Below are 24444 nucleotides of genomic sequence, written 5' to 3' on the forward strand. Positions count from 1 at the left end.
AGAAAAGGCTTACCCTGAGCTGCTTTTGAAGGTTAGCTGCTGGATCCGCAGCAATCCATCATTTTGCTCATAAAGCACTACTAGTAAAGGTTATTTTACTACTTCCAAGAGCTTCATGAGTAACCCTGACTTCTGCCCAGTGCAGAGCAGCGGAGCTACCAGAGCACAGGCTTTTAAAAGTTGTATTTAAGCTTTGTAAGCTGTTCCCTGCCAGGAGCTGCTGCTTCCAGGCTCCCTTCGTCAAGGGACACAAGCAAACTCTTCCCCTCCTTCCCCTCGTGAAGCACAGCTGCTTGTGCCATGGTGATGTAGCCCCCCACGGCTCGAGCAAAGGGGACCCTGCACCCACACAGCCGTGGAAAGCTGTGCCCAGCTTCCCGGCACAGAGCCACTCCTTTCTTTTTTGCACTACACAGGACTAAGTCAAGCAAAAGAGCACCTCCCACTCGATAACCGCGACTTCTTATGGCATCTAGAAATTCCTTGGTGGGTATTCATCCAAAAATCGACCAGATTCAACCCAGTTTAACTTATCCACTTTGACAGGAACACAGCAGGAGATGGTGCGGGCACAGACCACGCTCCGAGCTCTTCAGAATCATTACTTATTAAATACTGACGAATAAAATGTACTGTAACGAGCATTTAAACTGCCTGTAGGCTGATTATCTTAGCTGCCAACTGGACACTGTGTGCACGGCTCAGGCTTATACAGATTAAGCAGACGGGCTCGGCGACTGCTGCCTGCATCCCTTGGCCTATTTCACCACAGAGAAATGCCACATGCGTGAGTTATTATGGGGTAAAAAGCAGTCAGGAGGTACTAAGTGCAATGACAAGCGAGTCACCACGAACGCTTACTCCCTCCTTCTGAAAACTGGAGGTACAGGAAGCGCCTCAAGTTTTTCAGTGGGTCTTAAAAGTAGAAAAATAGGTGAAATATTTCAGTATCGCAATGCAGAGGAGCATGTCGTTAATTCTGGAGAGACTTTCATGAAAAACTGATGTGAAATGGCTTCGCTCTGACCCTTCCTCTGGGAGTTCTCCCCATCCAGCTGGAGCTGAGCACCTTCCTCACCACTTTAAATCCTCTTTTTTTAGCTCCACTCTGGTTTTACACACCTTCCTCCTGGAAACGTGGGCTGAGGCCGATGCTCTGGGCACCACAGGGGAGCCCCTGGTTGCCCCTGCAAGGCTCAGCCCCCTAAAGCACTGCTGGAACCACGCAGCTCCAGTCTCACTTTCCACAAAGGATAATTACAACTCCTCAAGAGTAGGGATGAATTCTCACAAATAATAAATTTAGAACTTAAAACTTCCTGCCCCCCTCTCCACACAGACCTCTGGTAGCCCAGCCCTCCTCTCAGGCTGCAGACCAGCAGCACACAAACACTTTTAAACATCCACAAATAACAATAATCTGCCACCTGGAAGCCTCAGCCCATTGTTTTAACATCAGAGCTGCCTTTTCCCAGCCTGGACCAAACCACTTGAGAAACCCCCTAACAAACACATGTTACAGCACTCACCACAGAGCTGCCACACCAGCTTGCCAGTTACAGGACCACATCCACTGGGGTGACGGGGATATCTCCATGCTGGTGGGAAGGTTGCCTTGTAACCCCTGAGCTGCAGCATCTCCAGTAACCCACAAACAAGCTGTTCCTCAAAATTTAAGTCAACAGAAGTTGACCAAGTCACTGGGCTACCCAAGACACCAGTGTGACACATAACAGCCCCCAGCTCACTTCACCATCCCAGAGACCCTCAGCCTGCCCAGCAGGTTATAAGGAGCAGGGTGGTGGGGTGGGAGGAGCAGGACCAGGTGCCCTGGGAGTGGCTTGTCCCAGAAACTCATCACACCTGGGACAGGGGGGCTGAGCCAAGGAAGCACCAGGGGGCAGCCCCTGCTGAGCCGGCCCCCGGGAGCTCCCCCAAGGTCCTGGTCCGAGAGCCACCCCATGGAAAGTGGCTTGAAAATGAAGCCTGGCCAGGAGCTGGGGGTGTCATTTTGTCCACAAGAAGCCCCAGCTGATACTGCAGGCACTCTGGGCTGGGTGGCATGGGGACATCCCGGGATGCTGCTCTGGGCTGGGTGGCATGGGGACATCCCGGGATGCTGCTCTGGGCTGGGTGGCACGGGGCCTCAGCGAGGACATGTGTTAGCAGAACTGAAGCCCCACGTGTGGCCGTGATCTCGCAGGGGCAGGAGGAGGGCTGGGACGTCGCGCTCGAAGAGCATCGCCTGTTCTGAGCCAAAGCCAACGGCCGGGAGCCGAGGGAGCCTTGTGGGAAAGGCAAAGCCTGTTTAGGTGCAGCAGCTGCTGTGAATTCCTCGCTGGGACCAATCGTTTCTATAAAATTACACGTATTTTCAAGTGCTCTGCTGAACTGGAACTGGGGAAAAAAAAAAAAAAAACAAAAAAGGGGCTTGTGCTGCTTCCTGGCACCTAAATCCTGGGCTGGAGCGAGGCCGTGGGCGGGTGGTGGGTGCCGCAGCCCCCAGCCCGGCGACGCTCCCACGGAGGACGGGACGGACACGAGCACCAGCCCCAGCCCACGGTGCCGACGGCCCCACGTCTCCCACCGAGGCAGGAAAAGCTCCTGGAAGGAAATTTCCCTCTGACAGAGGAAGCTTTGCAGGTCCCTCATTTTTATTAACAGGCACAACCTTGCCTTGAAAGAAAAGTGATCAGAGAAATGATCCCTCGGCTCAGCGATGCCTGAGGGACAGGAGGGAGAATTAAGGGCGAGTCAGGAAGGGAGCGTGCGCCCGGCTGGGACGCTCAGCCCTTAACCAGACCCCCGGGGGGAGGTGGTGTGATTTCCAGCTCCGCTGTGATTTCCCATCCACTGAACTTAAGTTTCCTCCTGCCCAAGTCCAGCGACCACGTTTTCTGCGCAGCACCGACCCCACAACCAGCAACATCATGGGATTAATGAGTCCTTTGCAGGCAGTGAATAAGGATGATTCATTATTGGCAGCGATGCCACTGCAAATGGATTTTTTTTTTTTGTGGTGCAAATAAATAAATAAGGCTCCATAACTGAAGGGCCGTTGATAAAGTGTAGACCAGCTTTAATCACGGTGTAATTGCTGCCATCAGTTCTAATTATTTATAAATATTTTTATAATTGTGGAAATTAAACAATTAGACGTCCTTCCTTCCCTCTGCTAAATCTAATCAGTCACAAGTTCAGGATGCGGCCTGGGGCCACGAATGCTGAACACGCTTCGTTCCTGGGCTGAGAAAAAAACGTGGCTTTGCCTTGCTTCTAAAACACAAACCGCTGCAAAACCCCCGGCGTGGAGCAGAGCCTCCGTCACCGCTGCATCCTAAGGACCCGGTCCTTAGATCTTGCCCCAGTGACACATTTTCCCCCACCCTGGAGAGGAAGAACCAGCCCGGCGCGGGTGGGCAGAGCACCTTGGAAGATAATAACAGCGATGTATCGGCTGGAACGGTACGGGAGGTCAGGCTGATAATTCTGCTGCTGATCCCAGCAGATAAATCTACAGAACACCGGGAAATGAATGACCCAGAAACACGGCATTAAAGTGGGTGATTATATTTCCTCACTGAAAGAAAAGCGTTGACTTCAACGCTGAGCCCCCCGAACCCACCGGCAGGAGCTTGGCCAACGTGCTGCTGGGGAGGGAATGGTGAGAGGAGGAAAATCCCTCCGTGGGACACGAGCCGCTCAAGGCACCGGGCAGGCTCCGACGCCACGGCTCGGCCAAGGCACCTCCTGGAAATCCTCCCATAATCCCAGATTTCTGCTTTTGCCCATTCCCTGCAACACCTGATGAAATATCCAGCGTTACCAACAGCACAAATCCAGCACGGCTCAGCCCGTCCCGGACCGAGCTGCCTTCCCGAAGCTCAGTGCAGATTTTTACAAGGTTTCTTATACATTTTATCCCCCCTACACCCTCGCAGGGCAGCGGCTGTTCCAACCTCCCTCATGGCAGGGGCTGCCATCAGAATCCACCTTCTTTCCCCTGTCCTCGTTAGTGCAGGCTGTAACGAGCCTGGTGGTTTCCATCCTAATGACTCCTTGGGTCGGAGAGCCGGGGTGGGCACCGGAGCAGGGCTGGTCCCGGGGGGCTCGGTGTTACCCAGCCCTGTGGGGGGACACCGGCGGGACCCCGGGGAGCCTCACGCCGCCGATGGCACAGCAGCCGGGGCTGCCCGTCCCGCTGCGTCCCCCCAGCCCTCCCCAGCTGCTCCCAGGGCCGCGGGAGGAGGGTCCCCGGGGAGCGAGCCGGGGTGGGGGACGGCAGCCATCTGCTCGGGAGCCCGGGGTCTGCGGGCTGTCGTGGCCGCGCCGTGCCACGCTGCGTCTGGAGGCAGGCGAGTGACAAACGAGGTCGATGCCCCGCGAGCGGGAGCTGTCACTGCTCGTTAGGTCCCGGGTTTCACCCTCCACGGCACCACGCTTCGGCACGCACCGCGCAGGGGAAGGTGCTGGTGAACCAGCACGGGGCTGCTGAGGATGCCGTGGCCCTCGTGGGGACTGGGGCGACCGCGGGCATCGGGGAGGGCTCGTCCCTCCCGGCCACCGTGGTCCCTGCCCCGTGTGCCACGCGACACCCAGGTCTGGCCCAGTGCGGGTGGGAGGGCAGGGAGCGGAGCTGGTGCCCCACAAACCGCCCCACAGGGTCCCGGCACGACGCGGCTTCAGGATCAGCACCGGTGACCTGAGCCGAGCCGCCGGGTGTTCGTTTACCGCAGGCGAGGGCCGGGTTACCGGGGGGACCGAGTGTTGTGTTTCCGAAAGCGCCAGCCCCGGAGCACCCGGCAGAGCCGGACGCGGCTCTGGGAACACATCGATGCTGCGGACACCCTTCGTCCTTCCCTCGCGGCTGGGATGTCACCACGGACCGGGGTGGCCCTGGCATGAGGGGATGCCACCCGCCTCCGCCCAAAGCTGCAGCTGCGGTGGGACCAGCGCCCTGTGCCCCCGCGGACACACACGCAGCACACGCGGGCACGGGCTCCAATGTAAAAGCCAACTTTATTGTCGTATAAAGAACGTAAAAGGTCCCTTAAACAAAACACGTATTGGGTCAGATGGTCCCGGGTGTCCCCCCAGCCACCCCAGGATGCCTGCGGGGGAGCAGCACCGGGGGCCGCGGTGCAGCTGCTCACGGTGCCTCGGTCCGGTCCCCCCCAGCCCCTTTTCTCCGCAGCCGGTTGTATGGAAGGGGGGAGCTGCCGTGGGGCTGCGGGGCCGGGGGACGCCTGGGTGGGAGCTGGGGCTGGGGCGCTTGTGCGTTGCAGAGCCCCTGGTCTGCGCTGGGGAAGTAGGCACTTGTGGAAGGGCGCGGGCACCGCTCCCAGCCAGCCCCGTCCCACAGCTCCTGCCGGCACCGGAGCCCTCACCGGCACCGGGGCGCGGGAGGACGGGCAGCAGCCCAGGGCCGGAGCCCTGCCCTCGCCGAAACGCGCTGCCTGCACCAGGGTCCAAGGCCGGACCCAGCAATGCCCAGCTGGAGCCGGGTCTGGCCCGGCACAGAGGATGTTTAAGCAGCTTTGGTTGGTGCTCTTGGTGAATTAAGGCAATTTAGCTTCAGTTGGTTTAAAAAAAGGGCAAACCCAGCCAAGCCAGCTCTCCCGGGGACCGAACACGCGGTTGGAAGAGGCTGGGTCTGCTCTGGCTTTGCTCTGAGCTGCCGCTCGGACCCTGCGCGCCCAAAGGTGGGCACCGACCCCCAGCCACGCCGGCCCCCGGCGCTCTGGCCTCACCTCTACCCACACCAGGAACGTGCAGCCCAATACTGGAAGTGTCAAGAAGGGACTTTGGGGCATTTGAGGGGAGATTCAGGCTCCTGCCAGCGGCACGGGAGTGGGGAGAGGGCGGAGGAGCCGCGGCGGCTCCCTCCATCCCCGCTGCCCGTCACAGTGACCGGTCGCAGCCCTGGGGAGTCCTCGGGTGCGGGGTGGGAGCTCCCCTCCGGCGGCACAGCGGAGCAGGCGGGTGAGGGGGGCTGCCCGGCTGCAAACACCCACCTGCGCCGTCCCTGGGGAGCACCAAGGGGAAACCCGCTCCCCCCGGCACCCCGGCAGGGCTGGACCCACCGTCGGGACCCCTCGGTTCCCCTCCACCAGCACCCGCATCCCTCGGCGGCCCCGGAGGGCTCAGCCCCGGGGGACCCCATCTCCCATTTGCTTCTTAATCCCCATTTGCTTCTCACAGGACCGACGTGCTCCGAGGGGAAGGTGCTGGCGTTGCCCCCCAGCCACCCCGTCTCCGAGCAGGGACCCCCCTGCCCCTCGCTCTGCCTGGGACGGGGGTGCCGGGAAAGGAGCAGGGAGCAGTGGGGCTGGGAGGGGAGCTGGAGCGGCACCATCCAGCTCAAGAGCAGGAGCCGGGCACCCCCGGACCTGCCTCTTGCCTTTCCCACCTCCCGCCCTGCCCTTCGGTCCCGCCGCACTGCGGCCACAGCCCGTGACCCTCCCGGGGCCGGTGACCCAGCAGGCCGCTGGCCCCATGGCCGTACCGCTCCTCCCCGTGGCCCAGCCCTGCCCGCTGCTGGCCAGGCAGGGAGCCAGGCCCAGGCTGCCCCGCGCTGCCGGGAACATCCCTCGGGCAGCCAAGGGCAAGCCGGGGAGGATTAACCACCGATGGCAGTAATGCCCCGAGGGATCGCTGCGAGGGAAAGAGGAAAATTTTAAATCAAGTCTGAAGGTCCGGGTCGGTCGGAGCAATGGCCACGTGCCGGGGGGACACTGGGGGTGTCTGGGGCGGGCGCCGCAGCCGCTCTGTGCTTGTCGCCGACAATCGGCCCCGACCGCAGCCGCTTCGCCCCTCACTGCGCCAGAGCCTGGCGCTCGCTGACCGTGGCTCCCGCTGCCGGACGCTGCTTCCCCGAGGAGAACAAAACAAACCCGTGCCCATTTCTGTGCGGTGACGGAGGCTGGTGGCAGCTCCGGCGGCCGTGGCGAGCCTGCGGCGCGGCCGAGCCCGGCTCTGCGGCTCCCCGTGTCCTGCGGGATGCCGGTGCCTCACACCACGGTGCTGATGGTGGACGACTCCTCCGACCTCCGCTGCTTGCTGGGCAGGGACTTGAGATACTCCAGGTGCCGCCGGGCGTCCTCCTGGTTCTGCCGCACGTAGTAGACCAGGTAGGAGATCACCATGGCGAACCAGCCGAACATGGTGACCAGCATGGCGATGTCCGTGGTCTTCTTGTACACGTTGCAGAAGTCCGTGTCGGCGATGACCTGCAGGAAGGCTTTGCCGACGTGCTCCTCCTGCGTGGAGGAGCCGCAGACGATGCCGCCCGAGGAGCCGGCCGCCAGGTCCACCGTGCGGATGAGCTCCTGCAGCTGACAGTCACACAGCCAGGGGTTGTTGGAGAGGTTGACCTTGGCCTTCAGGTTGCTAAAGGCGTCTTTGCTGACCGACACCAGCCTGTTGGAAGACAAGTCCAGAAAGTGCAGGTGCTCTGCCAGGCCCCGGAAAGCCCCGCTCTCGACGCTGGTGATGGCGTTGTGGGACAGATCCAGCTCCAGCAGGAGCGGCAGGTCCCGGAAGGCGTCGCGGGGCAGGAAGGGGATTCGGTTGGAGTCCAGGTAGAGCTTGTTGGTGTCGTTGGGAATGTCTCTGGGGACCTCGGTCAGCCGAGCGTTGCTGCAGCGGAAGGTCTTCAGCCCCTCCTCCTCCGAGGGGTAGCAGCCCTTGGGGAACGCGGCAGCGGAGCGGAGGCAGGAGGCCAGGAGGAGGAGGAGGCTCTGCAGGAGCAGCCACATGGTCCCCGAGCGGAGGAGGACCCGCTCTGCCGCAGGCATGGTGCCGCGCTGCCTTAATCACGTGGCCGCCGGCCCGGGGGCTCTCACCCGCAGCGGTTGGACTTGGTGCATCTGGGACAGAGACAGCAAGGGGACAGCGTCAGGGCAGAGGTGCCAAGAGGCAGAAGCGCCGCTGTGCCAGCTGCGAGCATCACGCCTGCCCCGGCCGCAGGATGGGGACGGGGACAGGGACAGCTCACGCGTCCCCCCATCCCCTGCTATCAACAGGGTTCCTGCGTGGCAGGATCAGGCCCCCGTGGGCTGAGCGACGGCACGTCCACAGCTGGGCTGTAACAAACGGCGACGGCTCGGGCTGCGCCAGAGGCGGGGGTGAGCTCCCGCCCCGCCAAGGTCACCAGCGGTTCGGCCGCTCGCTCGCAGGCGGCCGATACATCCTGCAGCGGCAGCCGGTGACCCCCCGGTCCACGTGAGCAGCCGCTGCCGGCAGCCCCCGGGGAACGCGATGGAAAACACGGGTGGGCAGAGGCAGGGCAGGTTCCCGCTCCCCAGCTCCGCTCCCCAGCCGCGCCCGGGGCACACGCCGGCACACGCCGTGTTTTCCCCTTTCAAGGGGACCGGTGCAGGCAAGGGGCTGGGCACCGCTGTCCCCTGCCCGGTGCCACCCCGGCCGCAGGGCCTGGCTGCCCACACCACCCCGTAACCATGGTCCCCATCCAGCCCTTTATTCCGGAGGGGAAAAACGTCAGCAGGAAAGAAACAAAAACAGAAAAAGGAAATTCGCTGGAGCTGAGCGTGGAGCGAGTTCCCAGGGTGGTGGCAGCAGATAAGGGCCACGTCTGAGCCCAGCGAGTGCGCTGCCCGGCTTTCCCAGCTGTGGGTCCCGCCACATCCAGGGGCCCCAGACCGTCCCTGCAGGGCCACGATGGCACAGCCATCGAGGCAGGATGCCGGAGCTCTCCCCACCATCCCAGCAGTCAAGACACCAGCATAAAAGGGCACCTGTGGCCCCCACCAGGCAAAGCTCTGTGCTGCAGAAAGCCCCTTTCTGGGCCACCCGGGCACCTCCTGGGCACGCCTGCCCACTGGTCCCACCACCCCCAGCTCCCTGGAGCACCCTTGCACTGGCAAACCCCCATCTGGGTGCTGGCCAGGGCTCCCCAGTGAGGGGCAGAGCTGCCCACCCAAGGGTGGCCCTGGTAGGGCAGCCAGGACCCCAGCCCGGGCAAGCACCCTGACTGCTGGGCACCGTAACACCAAAGCACCCCAAGGTCACACCAGCACGGAGCCAACCCCTGTGCTGCCACCCCCCAGGCTCCTCAAGGTCCCCGAGCAGGGACCAGGATTCAGGGCAGCCGAAGGGCACCGGGAACCCCGGTCCCACATCAGCACGGAGGGGGGACCAGCCCCCCAGGTCTGCCAGAAGTAACGTGGGGCAGACACGGCCCCTCGGGACCACCCTCCCGCTGCCCGGGGCGAGCGCAGAGCCGGGCACCGCCGGGAACCCACCGGACGGAGCCAGGAGCTGGGGAGCCGGGACTGGGGGTGCTTCATCCGCGGGACCCAGGGGGCTGGGGGTCCCCGCGAGGGGTCCGTGGCTCTCCAAGGCCCCGCGGGGGACTTGGAGGGTCCCCAGCCACGGTGCCCCAGACCCCGAACCGCAGCGAGGATGGGCACAACCAGCCCCCTGCCACGACACCGGGGTCCCCAGCCCACAGCAGGACACAGGGGTCCCCAGCCCGACCTCGGGGGTCGCCACCGGCCGCGGGGGGGGCGGTGGAGGTGCGGGGGGCAGGACGGGGGCCCGCGGCGGAGTGTGCGGGCGCCGGGACCCGCCGGGCGCCCAGCGCGGCTGGGGATGCCCGGGCTTCCCCCCGGCCCCGCTCCGCACCGGGCGCGCTGCGGGCGAGGGAAGCCCCGGTGCTTCCCCGGGGGAAGCTCCTCTCGGCGCTACCGGGGGGACCCCCCCGCCTCCCGCCCTGCCCGCTCCCGGCGCCGGGGGAGGTCCCGGTGCGGACTCACCTGCCGTGCGCGGCCCCGCGGCGGCGGAGCGGCCCCGCGCCCCGGGCCGGAGCGGCCGCGCCCCGCGCAGCGCGGCGGGCCCGGAGCCGGCGGCGGCGGCGGGGCCGGTGGGCGGGATCCTCCGCCCGGGCCTCCCCGGGGCTCCCCGCCCCCGGCCCGCCCCGCCGCGGGGGCCGTACAGCGCCGAGCACCCCCGGCCCCGCACCGGGGTCCCCTCCAGCCACCCGCCCCCGGGAGAGGCTCTGCCCCGGGATCGCAGCCCGGGGGGGGGCAACCGGGGAGACCCGGCGAGGAGCTGCCGGGACCCCCGAGCCCGGGGCAGCCGGTGCCAGCGGCTCCCGGGGGGCACCGCGCCCCGCGCCTCGCCGCGTCACCCCGGTCCCGGCGTGGAAGCAGCCCCTCGCCCCCGGCCCCCCCGGGCACTTTGCACCCCCGGCTCTGCCCCCCGCCGCCCCCAGGACCCCCCCCCCCCGCACCGGAGGGGTGCAGGCTCCCCCCCCGCCCGCAGCCCCCCCGCCCCGCACCGGCATCGCTTACCCGGGGAAACCCGAGCCGCGGCGGGCAGGAGCCTGGGGGGCCGGGGGGGGCCCAGCCCAGCCCCGCGCTGCCCGGGCCGGGGCTCGCTGGGCTGGGCGGGGGTCGGTGCCGCGGGGCTCCCCGCCGCCCCGGGCCGCCGGCGGGGCCGGCTCAGGACCATGGAGAGCGGCCGCCGTTACCGGGCCGGGCCGGGCCGCGGTGCCCCCGGGACCGCGGAGAGGGGCGAGGGCTCCCGCTGCCCCCCGGGCCCCCCTCGCTGCTCCCCGCAGCCGGCAGCCCCGGGGCTCGGCCCGGCGGGACCCCGCGCAACGGGGCCGGGGCCGTGCCCCCGCCGTGCCGCCCCCCGGTCCCCGCGGCGGGGGAGCCCGGCCCTGCGCGCCGCCGCTCCCCGCTGCCAGCGGAGGATAACGCGGTTAGCGGGCGCCTGGCCTGGATCTCGGCTCCATTAGCAGAACAAAACCTGACGGGAGCGGCGCAGCCAGGCAGGGCCGGAGCCAGACGCTCCCCGGGGCCCCCCGCGCTCCCCCGGGAGCCCCCCGCCCTCCAGCCGGGGCCCGTGGAGAGGACGGTGCCAGGCCCGGGGTTTGCCGGGGCAGAGGGTCGGCACACGCCGGGGCAGCTGTCGGTCCGGAGGGGCTCTGGGGCTGCCGGCAGGGCCCGCGCTCAGGATGGTCCAACCAGTGTGTCCATCACCGGGCTGGGACCCGACACAAGCCTGGCACCAGGCTGGGGGTCACCCGGGCAGGACTGGCCTGGGACAGGGCCGGGAGCCTGGCAAGTGGCAGCCAGGGAGCCACGGTCAGGGCTCTTGGGCAGCTTTGCTGGCGTCTCCCTGTCTGGCCGGGGAGCGGAGCAGCCCCGTGCTGCCCATCACCAGTCCCAGCGCCACCGGGAGCTGGGCACGGAGCGGGAGCGGTGCTGGGACTGCGGCAGCGTGGGGCTGGCTCTGGATGACACAGCCACACGCTGCGGGACGGGGCCTGCGGGAATCAAGGGGCCGAGGCAGCAGCCAGGGCTTGAGCTTTCGGCAAGTCCTGGCTCACGGTGGTGGGTCACCGGGGCGGCGGGCAGAGACCCCGGGAGCGGGAGCAGCGCCAGGGCTGTGCCCCGCACGGGTCCCACGTGCCGGGACACGGCACCCGTCAGCCCCAAAACCCAGCACCTGCAGTGCAGCACGACCCTGCGCAGACCCTTCCCCGCTGCAGCAGGGATGGCTAAAAATAACCGGCACCGGCTTCTTGCTGCCACCGTGGTGCTAAATATAGCCGGTATCGACCGGGCAGCGGGACCAGCAGCCCAGGAGAGCGGCAGGGGAGCCCGGCACCCTGGCATGGGAGGAGGCCAGGACCGAGGCCTGGGAATCCGTGTGGGAACGGCCCCACTGAGCACGGGGGACACGCGGGTCCAGGCAGTTGCGGCCAGCGGACGGGGCGAGATCCCCCCCAGGGAACCCCTCAACCCCGGCGCTGGGGTTCCCTGGGTGGGTGAACCCAGCCTGGGGAGCCCAGGGAGCGGGTGCCCCCCCCGAGCCGCGCTCACACCGGCAGCGCGAGGCTGCCTGCTGCTTCACCGAGAGGGATTAATATTTATGGGCGTTTAAAAATAGCTGTCGCATTGTGCTTCCCCCTCACGTGCGGAGCCAGCGGGGTGCGGGGAAGCTGCTAAATTAGATGTCACCGCGCGGAGGGAGCTGCTCAGTCAGGCAGGAGCGGGGATAAAAATAGAGCCTGCCGTGCGTGCGTGGTGCTCCTGCAAAGCAGGGCCGGCTCCCGCGGGATCCCCCGCCTCCGCACGCCGGCATCCCCTCGCCCGCCACCCCCCGCTCCCGGGGGATCCCCCGCCTCCTCCATGGCATCCCCGCTCCTCGCCCTGCCAGCGAGGGCACCCCGGAGAGGCCGGGCAAGATCGGCGGCCCTACGGCTGCTTTAACCGCACACACGTGTCCCATGATGCCCAAGGCCCTCCAGGAGCAGCCACCAGGAAGCTCTGGCTGCGGGCAGCAACCCCGGTGCCCTGCCAGCAGCACGGTGCCAGCGCGTGGCACCCCGGCAGCCCTGGCCCTGGCAGCCAGCGGGGTCTCCATGCCCTCACCATGCCCAGCCGGCACACAACCGCCCGCCGAGAGCCGCCTCAGGCCTGGGGACGGATGCGCAGCTGGTGCCAAGGCCAGATGGACGCACGCAGGGTCAGGATGCCCAGCTCGGCCTGGGAGCCCCCCGGGGATGCTGGCACAGGGGCCCCCGCCTCCGGGGAGCACCGGGGGAAACCTCTATTTCTTCCGTGCAGAGCAGCGCGGTACACCCACCCGCACCACAACCAAAACCCCACAAAGGGGCTTCACCGAGCGGCCAGGGAGGGCTGGGAGCGGCTGTGCAAGGCGGGGGGGCTGCGAGGGGCACTGGCAAAGAGGCACACGCAACGTGGGCAGCCGGGGAGCACCGCGCTGCCGGGCTCCGCGCACCGGGGGCTCTGCTCGGCGCAGGACCCCAGCGCAGCCCCGGGCAGGGGGTCTGGAGCACAAAGCGGCTTCGCTGCCGGGCAGAGAGCTGGCGGCGGGCGGCACAAAGCCCTGCACAGATGGCCGGGCGCACCGAGGGGCCCTGGCAGCCCCACGCTATTAGCTTTGATCGCTGGGCAAACAAAAGCAGGGCCAGATGGTCTCCCCTCCGCGCTCCAGCGCAGGAATCCTGCGCTCCCAGCCCCTGACCTTGGCCGGGTGTCCCGGCAGCACGCTGCGGCCGGCCCGCGCTGCCGGCTGTGGTTTGCCACGGGGAAGGGCGGCTGTGGAGGGAGCCGACCCTCCCCGAGCGGGGTGCGAGCACCCAGCGGGGTCTGAGCCCCCCGGGGCGCGGCTGCACCCCCCGAGCACCCTCCTGGGGCCGCCCCCCGCTCCGGGCTCCAGGGGTGGGATGCCGCGGGCGGAGCGGCCGCGGGCACAGAGCGGTACCGGCGGGGCCACGGCCCCAGGACCCCCCCACGCCTCCCCAGGGCCGCTCCGTGCCCGGTCGCCCCTCCCCGCCGCCGGTACTACAGCTCCCGGCGTGCCCCGGGCGGGGCGGGCCGTGCCGTGCCGCGGTGCCCGCCGGGAGCGCAGCCGGGGCGGCGGGTGCGCGGCGGAGAGAGCCCCGGCCCCGGCGAGCCGAGCCGAGCCGGGCCGGGCCGGGCCGGGCCGAGCAGCGGTGAGTGCGGGCCGGGCGCGGCGGCTCCTCCGCGGCCGCCCCCCCGGGGGTGCGGGGCTTGGGCCGGGGCGCAGCGGGCCCAGGCGGGGAGGCCTGGCCCCCTCCCCGGGAGTAGGCGGCGGCCGAGCCCCGCTCTCGGGCCCGCGGGGGAAGGTGCCTCGCGTGGGCCCGTCCCGAAAGAAAAACAGCCCCTAAAAAAAGCAGCAGGTGCGGAGATGGAGCCCGAGAGCTGCGGGGCGGGGGGGGGGGGTCCCCACGGGGAGGGGGGGGTCCCCGCGGTCACGCTGTGCACGGCCAGGCCGGGGGTGCGGGTCCTTCCCGGGTGCGTGTGTCCAGGTAAGCGGGGTCCGGGAGCTCGAGCCCCCCCCAGGCGCTCGGAGATGCCCCTCCCCGCTCCCCCCAACCGTCGCCCCTGCTCCCGCTTCTCCTCATCCCCGTCCCCGGAGCAGCTCCGCAGCCCCCGCGTTGTGCTCGGCAGCCGCCCCTCGCTGCTCTCCCCGCGGCTCCGGGCCCTCGGGGCTTCCCCAGGGGGAACCCGGCAGCGCTGGGGCTCAGGCGTGTCACAGCCCGACAGCAGCCCGGGCTGGCCCGGGACACGGAGCAGCGCTGGCTCCCTCTAACCTCTCGCTCGGCTGCCTCATCTACCCCCTGCCTCCAAACAGCCGCCTTCGCTGGCATCTTCGCTGTGCTCGGTGCTCTGGTTCAAACGCTGATGCCATCTTGCACAGGGTTTAAAATATGTATTTGCTTGGGAGTCGGTGATTGCTGTTGCTACCAGAGATAGGGATCAGGGCTCCGTGGGATGGTAATCGCGTTCTGGGAACGCTCGGGAAGATCAACCGAGATAAAGCACCTGAGCCCAGACCATGTTCCTGCAACCGGCTGAGGCAGAACGGGGCACCAGGGAAGGGCCGCAGGAACAGCGACGTTGCTGCCGAGCACTGAGGGAGCTGGAGCGCAGCTGAAGCGTGAGGGGACAGGAACAGACGGTGGTCACACTCCTCAGGGGGCAAAGGTGGGGAAGGAGCTGTGCCCTGGGGTGCAGTCAGAGGCTGCGGGTCCTCCGGCAGCTGATGGATGAGGAGGCGAGCGGGAAACCGCTGATGTCGGTTTGTTTCCCCTTTCCTCAGAACTGGGGAGATGCTGAGCTGGCAGCCCCGCTGCTCGCTCTGAGCCCCAGAACGGGAGCCTTTCCCATGGACAGGGAGCTGGCACAGCGGCGGGAGGGAAGTTGGGAGCAGGACATGAAGGATCAGGCAGAGGAAGGGTTCGGCTCTGCCCCCACAGCTGCTGTTTGCCTCTGACCACAGCGAACGGCTTTTCCCCTCCTTGGATGGCCACTGTCCAACGTCAGCGCAGGCCCGACCTTCACACTCAGCCTGGTGAAACATTAAAAGCTTTTCTGTCCCAAAAACCGCTGCACAAGTGGGAAAGCAGAGCTTCGCTCGGGGGGAGCAGGAGTTCCTCCCGCTGCTGTGTTCAGCCTTGTTTCTCCTGCAGGTGAACAAATCCCCGGTGTAAAATGAGGAAGCAAACACGGGCTCTGGGACAGGGGTAGGGGCCGGAGCTTTGGGAGCTCGCGTGCCCTCAGCCAGGCTTTTACAACACTGTGCAGAGCCGTGTGTGCAATCTGAGCGAGCACAGCGCTCGGGCCAGGGCTGCCACGCCAGGTCAGGCAAGGGAAAGATTCGCAGATAAAGTATTTTTAAGGTGGGGAAGAAGGATGGAACTGGAGAAGCATGCAGAATTATCCTCATCGTAGGACCAAACGCTTGACATCTCCATGTCTCTTACAAGAGTGAATTAACCTCTTGTACGTTCTAGCACTTCACTGTCTAATCCTCCTTTTTACAAGCAAGGAAACTGAGGCACAGGGAGGAGAATTGCTTCATGTGTCGCTTCCAAGTTTGGCCCTTTGCCCCCCAGCTGCATGTTTGCAACTGCCCTCATGTGCAGAGGGGACCAAGCAGAAGTTGCTCGTTAGTTTTCTTGAAGTTACACTTGTGGTTGTCCTCAAATGGAGCTTCCCCTTTACTACTCCGCAGGCAGGGCGCACCTCCAGCTGCTGCAGCCCTTGAGAACAGCATCATTTCAAGAACAGAGGGGCCCAGAGAGGCCACCTGCTCAGCCCCTGGCCAAAGAGGAATCTTAGCTTTTAACTGCTCATGAAACATGACGTTAAAGCCTCCAGTGAGGCCGCTGACCACCCTCCGTGGACAGTCCATTCCAAGATCAGCCCTTCCACGTTACCGAGTTGCTCCGAGTCTCGGCTGTGCAGTTTACTCCAGCACGTAGCTCCTCTCCCGTCTCAGCGCAGCTCTGTCGAGTGTTTCAGGACTATCCTCAGCCTCTCCCCGCGTTCTCTAGACTAAACCAACCCCTTTCCTTCAGTCTGTCCTTGCAGGTCATGTTTTTCCTACACCTCTGCTCATTCTCACTGCTCTCCCCTGGACTCCCTCCAGCTCCCCCCAGAACTGGACACTATTCTAGCTGAGGCCTTACCAGTATCTAGGAGAAATATTTCCTCTGTCTGGCAAACAGCACTCCCCTTTCTGCATTCCACAGGGGTGTTTGCTTTTTTATTTTGTTTTGCAACAATATGACTTTTTTGACTCTCGTTGCGCTTCACCGCAACCCCTAGATTTCCTTCTGAAAGCCCTTAGGGACTGCAGCAGGTTACGGAGGGAGCTGCTCCCCCTGAAGCGCTGAACTCCAGCTCCAAATCCTGCTTCCAACCAAGCTTCAGGCTCTTATCTGGAATATCCAGCAGCTGCTATCCTTTGACCCGGAGATGGGTGGCAAGAAAATGAGCACTCCGCAGACCTGCAAGCCTCTTTTCTGGTAACAAAAACTTTCTCCAGATATAAGCCCCCTGACTGACCTGGGTCCGTCTGCACAGCTCGCCTGGCAGCCCTGCCTCACCAGAGCCACCTGCAGCACCAGGAGCCGCCTGTGCAGCTGAAAGAGGTTTGGAAGTTAGAGCGAGTGTCCCAGGAGCTGCGGGGTCGAGCGTTCGCTTCGTGTCCTAGCCCCGGGCAGGAACAGGGGAGAGCGGCAGCTTCTGAAACAAGGCAGGCCCAGCGCTCCGCGAGGGAACTCGGAACAGCTGGCAGCGACACGCAGAGCCTGCTGCTGGATCTGGCTCGGACTCGCCTCCTGAGACCGAGGGCTGCGAGAGCTGGAGGGAACAGCCACGCCGCCTTCCAGCTGTGGGAACCAGAGCAGCAAAAACACCCGGCTAGACATCCGGAAACAGCCCTCGCCTCGGGGTCCTCTGCACAAGCAGGGACGGACCGTATTATCTGATGAAAATACATTTCCATGGACACGGACAAAGATGATTTTATGCAAGAACGTCCCTGCTCTCAGTGTAAAGATTCTCAGCTGTACAGCGGTTCTCATTTGTGCCGTTTCCTGTGGTCCCTGGAAGCCCGTAAACCAGAGCTCTCCCCTTCCCAGAAAGCCTTACAGCTGACGGATTCCTGCTGCCGCCATCAGTGCTGCAGTCCAAAAAGCCACGCCGGTACCTGCGCTGTCCATAGGGCACCACTCCAAAGCCTTGCTCCCTGAGAGGATGACACTCTCTTGCTTCCTCATCTTCCTGGTATTGTTTAGAAAAACATCTCTCCGCATTCCTCCTACGTGGCAGCTGTTCTTTCCAGGCAGGGGAAGAGCCATCTCTGCAGCTCTTGCTACTGAAATATCCTCCCAACGCACTTTTCCTTGTTACCTCTGACTTTTTCTGTTCCTCAAGAAGAATCTCATTCCTTCCCCTCAGGGGAATTTTTTTGTTACTTCCCCCCCCTGCCCCGTAAGTCTTAATTTGGAAGGCAAAACATAATGCAAGCTAAAGCAGGAGACCAGCAAGCCTCTAGAGCTGTGCAGAACCCTGTTAATTTAGTTAAATCAATTAGGAGATCTGTTGATACAGAGCTGTCATGCCTTTACTCTGCAAATACTTGTGTTCTCTTTCTGAGTTTAAGGTATGCTGAGCCCGTAAACATGTAAGAAGCTTCATGTGCTGAGCGCTTCTGTGATTAACACTGTGACAATGACTTAAAAAGTGCTTAAAGTATTAGAGTCTTGTCAGGCAACTGTGGGATGAACTTTGACATCTCGGTTCCAGGAAATCATTTCAGCAGATCACAAGTAGCTTCTGTCACAGACAGCCTTCCCACACACTATTCCCAAATCTCAGCTGCTCCTCGATTTAGAAACATCAGCTCTACGAATGGAAATAACGAGGGGCAGAGAAGTGATCCAACTTGTGATTTTTTTATAGCTAACAACAGATTTCAGGTTTGCTTAACACCAAGACAGTGCTCCACCCCCGCGGTGCCTACCTGAGCGATCGAGATGGAGGGTGACCGTGATCCGAGCGCTGACCCGACTCTGCTTTAGTTTCAGGGGTGCCTGTTTGCCACGAGAGCCAACATGAACGTGGGAACAGCACACAGCGAGGTGAATCCCAACACCCGCGTCATGAACAGCCGAGGCATCTGGTTGTCCTACGTCCTTGGAATTGGCCTGCTGCACGTCGTGCTCCTGAGCATCCCCTTCTTCAGCGTCCCCGTGGTTTGGACTCTTACCAACATCATCCACAACATGGTAAGGGAACAGCGTGGCTGGGTTGACTTCCCGGGGCACAGAGAGGTCATCTCCCAGCACCAGCTGCTCTTTTGAGAGCAGTCTAGTTAAGACTCTTGTTGAAACAGTTCCTTTCTCTGTCCTTCCAAAGATGCAGGGTATGTTACCCAACCTCCACCCCTCAGACTGCACCTTTGCCCCTAGGTCATATATTTAAATCCAGGCTAGGTACTGATGAGACAGCAAACACGTGGTGAGGCTGCTCAGAGGGGACATTGAATTCATTTGCCTGCAGGGTAGGTCCCTTTGCCACGTCCCCCTTAACAGAGGAATGGCTGTGACAGGCCACAGAAGCTGGTGTGGCAGCTTTCACTTTGGTTGATACAATCTGAATTGGCCTCATCAGAGTTCAAACAAACAAACAAACAAACAACAAACAAACCCGAGATTAAAACGCAAACTTTGTTCTGCTTAAAGTAAAAGATTAGCCCAGGAACAGATTCTCCCCTCCTAAGGATCAGGTACCCAGCTGACGGGGTGTCAGCGCAGGGCTAGGAGTGCACGGGCGAGCAGAGCGTGCAGACGGACGCAGGGCACCTGGGCTGTTCACCCTCAGGCACAAGGGACAAAATACATCAGAAATGCAGCAATCAGCTTTGTGTCCTTTATTTTAAATAACATCTCAGGATGAGAATATTCCAGAGACTAAAATGACACCCTTATTGGGAACCCTCATGCTCATGTTATTGATACCTGTATCACAGGGGAAAAAAACCATGTAACCACAAAGCCACCAACTAGAGCTGCTTGGGGTCAGGTCACGAGCTGCCTGCTTCTCACCCAGCTCCTCCCCCTTCTCTGCCACCCTAAACAATTAGGTCCTGGGAACAGAAAGGAGTTTAAAGGCCAACAATGGCTATACTTAAAAGACATGATGTAGGCAGGCACCTGCTGTTTATCTGTGACTAGTGAGTGCTCCACTCCAAGAGGTTAACTCGTAATCAGCGCGGTAACAGACCTTCCCTGCCTGCAGCTCCACCAGCACTTTGTTAAACAGCTTTTAGCATCGCTGCTGCACGGTAGAGCGAGGCCACGCTAATCTCCTGATCCCAGAGATCCGAGCGCTGTGATCTTTCAACCACCTTCTTGGCTTATGCCCAGGAGCTGAACAAGAGGCCTCAGCTCTCGCTGCTTCTTTAGCTGCTGCGAGTCGGAGCCCGTTTTCCAGCAGCAACGACGCGTCCCTCTAGTGGGGACTCCTTCTTGCTGCAGTTGAACACTTGTGGTGGCGTAGAGAACACTGTGCGCTTCACACCGCGTTTGTATTTGCTGCAGAGCATGTACATCTTCCTCCACACCGTGAAAGGAACTCCCTTTGAGACTCCGGACCAGGGGAAGGCTCGGCTGCTCACGCACTGGGAGCAGATGGACTACGGCGTGCAGTTCACGGCATCGCGCAAGTTCCTCACCATCATGCCCATCGTCCTGTGAGTACCTCCCTCGCGCGCCTGTACCCATCACCGCTCGGCTGCACGTGCTGTCCTGGGAAACAAAACCACAAAGTGCTATAATTCAGTCTCCCTCTCTCTCTGTTCCCCTCCTTCCCAGGTATTTTCTAACCAGCTTTTACACAAAGTATGACCAGATACACTTCATAATCAACACCATCTCCCTTATGAGCGTCCTGATCCCCAAACTGCCTCAGTTTCACGGAGTCCGGATCTTTGGCATCAACAAGTACTGAGCTGCGTGGCTGGAGCAAATGGAAGAGGAGCAGGGGAGAGGGGGAAGTTCCTTCTCTCTAGCCCTGTTTCTTCACCCCTACACATACTGGGATATAATTTCACAGCAGCCGTTTAAATGCAGTATCCAATAGACATATACCACGTGCCGGATCCTCATGCCCAATAAACCTAAACAAGCTCCAGAGTAGTTTAGTGTGGAGCAGGATGCATGACGCTGGATTTCTTTTATTCCAGTGTCATAAATAGATGCAGATACACTGAGACTTCAAGGTACAAGGAGGATGAATTCTGGGGAGCTTTTCATCTATCCCAGACTTTGAATAAGGACAACAGGGATGAGGGGAAGAGCTTTTAGTGCTGGTACTATTGCTGTGGTAAATGCACTTTAAAATAGATTTTCCCTTTCTGAAGCTAGGTTCTTTAAGCGATACGTGGGGGAAATTCAAAGGGATACAGCCAGACTTCCCCAACGCTCGATTGTTTCGGGGTTTAAGTTCCATTTCTGGGCGGGGGAGTGGGAAGGGGAAGCGAATGAGAGATTTTTATTTTGCAATCTTTTACGCCACTGAGAAAGGAAGTTCTTTTACTAAAAACAGCAGGAAGGAACGACCTGCAATTTGATAAAGCTTTCTGTTTTCTATGGTACCATTCGCGTGGTTCAGGGAAAAGGTCAATAATCCTACATCATACTTGTTGTTTTCAGCTCGTACCAGAGTCTCTCTGGGTAACTCTGCTCCCCACCCCAACGCTCATTTTTAAGCACACTCTGGCGCTCAGGCACTACAGCGTTTGGATTAAGGGCTGAGGTGCACTGGCGAGGGAGCTGCGGGAGAGCAATACTAACGAGCAGCACCAGCAGCAGACTGAATTACCAACAGAAGGGTGCCGTGGGTCACTGATAGTAGATTATTTAGTATCAGAACAAAATTGAGCCTTTTTCCCATAAAATTGCCACCTGAATAGGTTTGCAGGTTTAGGTTTCCTGGCTGAGATAGCTTTCTACTGTTCAAAATAATCGGGTTTTCTTTTGGGTTGTGTGCCAGATGAAATGTGTTTTTCCTCATGCTTCCCCTGTAAGCTCATGAAAGCCTGTATTTTTGTTGTCTTAGTGCTTATATTGTCTCACCCTTTTGACAATGGTATAAACATTTTAAATATGCTATTTTTGTTCCTGCGTTAGCCAGTTCTAGCTTTAGAGGTCATAGTGGATATTGTTGAGTTGTTTGATGGTCTGAGCATAGGACATGGATGGGCAACTTCAGGGTTGCATATAAGATCTAGTATTACTCCATACATAATTTTAGGCAAGCTGCTTTACTACTTTATCTCTGACTTGCTATCGGACTGCTGCAGAGAAGGGAAAAACATTTAGTGTGCCTCCAAGGGCTGCTGGAATGCACAGATAATCATTACCTAATATGTTTGAAAAGTGGAAATATTTTAACTGAAAAGGAAGTTGGTAGAAAGAGAAAAGAGTCTGGCTTGATATCTGAGTGCTCTTCTCCAGCGAGGGAGTTTGACAGACGTGCAATTCACTTGATGGGGGGGTTAAACCTTTTAACCTCCATGACATAAGGACTGCTGCTTTAGTTAAGGTACTATATACCCTAAAGCTAATATGCTCTTTAAGCTACTAGACAATGACTTTTGAAAAAAAAAAAAAAAATACTGTTTTTAAAATAGAGATATTTCATCAATCTGCCAAGTACCTTTGAAATGGCAAAAAAATCAACAGTGTCAATGCCTGGACTGCTTACGGCAAGGCTGCTGCCCTCAGAGCTGGAGTCTGTCCTTAACAGGATGGCTGAGGCTGTACCCGTAACGCAGACTGGATGTTGCTTAACAGATCTGAGTGTCTGCCTGCAGACACAACTAACTTACCCACGGGAAATCTCCAGAGGAAGGAAAGCTATTTTTTTATTTTGGTAGAATATGAGGGAAAAAACATCAACTTTTTTTTCCAACAAAACCAGCCACTGTATGCTTAAAAATGTTACTCCTATATAGACAGACATATACTGATTATTTCTAAGTATATGCCCATTACACAAAGTCAAAGCAGTTTTGCTGGTTTTAGCATGAGTATAAATCGAAGGCAGGGGTCAGCTCTACCCAACGACACGCAGCACTTCACACAGTTTCCTTGAAGGCCTTGGCATTGCAACAGCTGAGGGTTTTAACGTGTTATTTGTGCTGTTAACTGACACTATGGACATCTGATTCTGCTTTGGTAAATTAAAGATCAACTGTAAAACAGTATGGGATTGTAAACATCTCAAAAAGGCAGTTTTTAAAGCCTAGAGTCTAAAACGTCCTGTTAGGCAAAGCCTTAATTATAATAGTAAGCTTTTCTGATTTACCTTGTTCACACAAGTGATTAAAATAGCCATTACACAGATAGTGTTACATGGCAAATGACATTCTTTACAACACAGGGATGGCGTTTTTGCCACAGAATAACTGAAGTCAACTTGGACTCATACAGTTAATCCAGCTAAAGGAAACGTAAATGAAAACTGGAGAAATATGGAAAGAAGCGAGAGAGTTGAAGAAAGATTTCATGTTAATAATATGGTGTGTTAAGCATCTACGTAAGATTAATAATTACTTGAACAATTATACATCCGATAGTATCTTCCTTAAGATCCCATCTTAAGGGTAGGTATCAGAATTAATCAGAAATAGAAAAGAAACCGTAGGTTAACTGTAATAAAACCACAGTCACAATTGCTACTTGTTAGGTGTACCTGAGGCAGTTTTAAGTGAAAGGGGTTTGGGCACTGCTGCCTCACGCCAGCTGCGTGGCTCCTTCCGTCGGTGTCAGGGGAGCGAGCAGGACCCAACAAAGTTCCCACTTGGAAACCACCGCTGCAACGGTGTGGAAGCAACAGGGACAGTTCTGGGTCTCCTGGAACTCTGTGCTGAACCCACTTCTGGTTTATGTGTGCTTGTTAAATTCATGTAGAGGCGAGTTCAGCACTGGAAGGCTAATCTTACACACAAAATTAAAGAGCATAGTCAAAACACTAACACTCTCCTGGCATAACTGATTTCTGAGAAAAGGGAGACGGGGACAGCGTGGGCAGGACGAGGGATTTTCAGATGCGTCCTTGCAGCTAACGTAGCAGTGACCCAAGGGTGAAGCCTACCTTTTGCATGGAGAACCAGAACGTGAGTGCAAAGACTGTCCATTCGTTCTTCTAGGCTGTAGAATTTTCTCCAAGTACCTGCGTGAAGGAGATAATTGATCATTATTGATTTTAAATGAGATTTTGATCACATCACACTTGACAGGTTTTCCTCTCAAACTTGTACTGGCTCCCTGTATAGGGACTAGGGCAAACACTGGCTGCAGAATTAAAGGTGGGCTCTGTCCTGGGATTGAGAAACAACTAGTGGATAAGCAGGTACTTCAAATGCTTTTCTTTTTTCTTCTGCAATGAATGCCGAAGGAGAAAAGCGTTTGAAAACCACCACTTGAAGCGTTCACAGGCACTGGCAGAAGCCATCCCTCTGCCCCGTCTTGTCCTGGGCAAAGTCTCTCCTAAGCCACTGTCAAGGCCACGCATGTATTCACGCAGTACAGCAGTCACTGCTCCAGGAAAGTCGGAAAACAATCAGATACTGACAGCCTGACGCTTCCCATAAGGGATCCTGTCTCGTGATTAGTTTTAACACAGCTAACAGGATGTCATACAGTCCAACCCTTTGCAGGAAAAAGCCTTTTTTTAAAAAAAAAAAGCCTGAGATCTAGGGCTACTTAATTCCTGAGTACTTTTTTTTAACCATTGTTTAATTTTTTGTTTGTTTTAATAGAAGCATGGTACTGGCCCTCGACAAGGGGACAGCAGCTGGTTACCGTTGTTAACACATTAATATTTCTCATTGTGACTTACATTGCTTTATCATTGCCTATAATATCTTTTAAGCATGCGAGTGGTTGTGTATACGTATCCTCCTTGGATCAGTTTGAGCTAAATTAGTTGTTTGGTTTTTTTTTAATGGAACATTCTGACACTGTACATAGTTTTAGGGTTTTTTTCCAGTAGCCCTTCTTTTTGCTGTGTATACAGAAGTCTCATGTAGAGAACTTTCTAAAATAAAGTGTGAATATTTTTATTACTCCTTTGTACAGTATTCTAAGAGAAACTAATAAAGTAAGTATTCCTCTAAAAACTTGTGCTTGATCCCTTGAGTTTTCACACGGACACGTTTTGCTTTTAAACAAGCATGGCAAATTAATGCTATATGGCAACTCCAAGCCCACCAAGCGATGGACAGCAGTAGAACAAAGCACCCACAGCCCCCTGCACGGACCCCTTCGCAGGGCACCGCACCGGCGAGCCACACAAGCCCTCTGCCCCTAACAGCGAGCCATAAAGCACGGGAAGGTGTGTGCATCACCAGGCAATACACGTTAATAAAAGCGCCTCCAGAAGCAACGTTCTCCCCTTGTCTCCACCACACCTAATTAGTTAGCTCTCTCACGGGTTTAGTGAAGTCCTGAACCAGACACACAGTTCCTCGTCCTAACAGACCAGAAGTATAAATGAAAACCAGACCCCCGATAGAAATTAAACAAGTCTTATAGGAACAATACAAGTAGAACAAGTTAAAGTT

The 24444-nt window shown here is 59.2% G+C and overlaps 2 protein-coding genes across 2 annotated transcripts; one reads left to right on the plus strand and one right to left on the minus strand.

Annotated features, from left to right (window-relative positions):
* Window positions 1-6660: 6660 nt before the first annotated feature.
* LRRC3C (leucine rich repeat containing 3C) lies at window positions 6661-7796 on the minus strand. The gene has a single exon (XM_068418887.1). The coding sequence runs from the start codon at window positions 7794-7796 to the stop codon at window positions 7011-7013; it is 786 nt and encodes a 261-aa protein (XP_068274988.1). The 3' UTR covers window positions 6661-7010.
* Window positions 7797-13409: 5613 nt separating this feature from the next.
* Window positions 13410-24000, plus strand: ORMDL3 (ORMDL sphingolipid biosynthesis regulator 3). Its single transcript, XM_068418778.1, has 4 exons — window positions 13410-13492; window positions 17894-18100; window positions 19415-19566; window positions 19688-24000. Exons 2-4 carry the CDS (start codon window positions 17927-17929, stop codon window positions 19821-19823), a joined length of 462 nt encoding a protein of 153 aa, XP_068274879.1. The 5' UTR covers window positions 13410-13492; window positions 17894-17926; the 3' UTR covers window positions 19824-24000.
* Window positions 24001-24444: the final 444 nt, after the last annotated feature.

This window comes from Nyctibius grandis, chromosome 26 (genome assembly GCF_013368605.1).
Source record: "Nyctibius grandis isolate bNycGra1 chromosome 26, bNycGra1.pri, whole genome shotgun sequence".
NCBI lineage: Eukaryota > Metazoa > Chordata > Aves > Nyctibiiformes > Nyctibiidae > Nyctibius > Nyctibius grandis.

Coding starts and splice junctions, on each gene's coding strand:
- LRRC3C (XM_068418887.1), bottom strand. CDS start 7,796: ATGCCTGCGGCAGAGCGGGTCCTCCTCCGCTCGGGGACCATGTGGCTG.
- ORMDL3 (XM_068418778.1), top strand. CDS start 17,927: ATGAACGTGGGAACAGCACACAGCGAGGTGAATCCCAACACCCGCGTC. Junction 18,101..19,414: donor CCAACATCATCCACAACATG/GTAAGGGAACAG, acceptor TATTTGCTGCAG/AGCATGTACATCTTCCTCCA. Junction 19,567..19,687: donor ACCATCATGCCCATCGTCCT/GTGAGTACCTCC, acceptor CCTCCTTCCCAG/GTATTTTCTAACCAGCTTTT.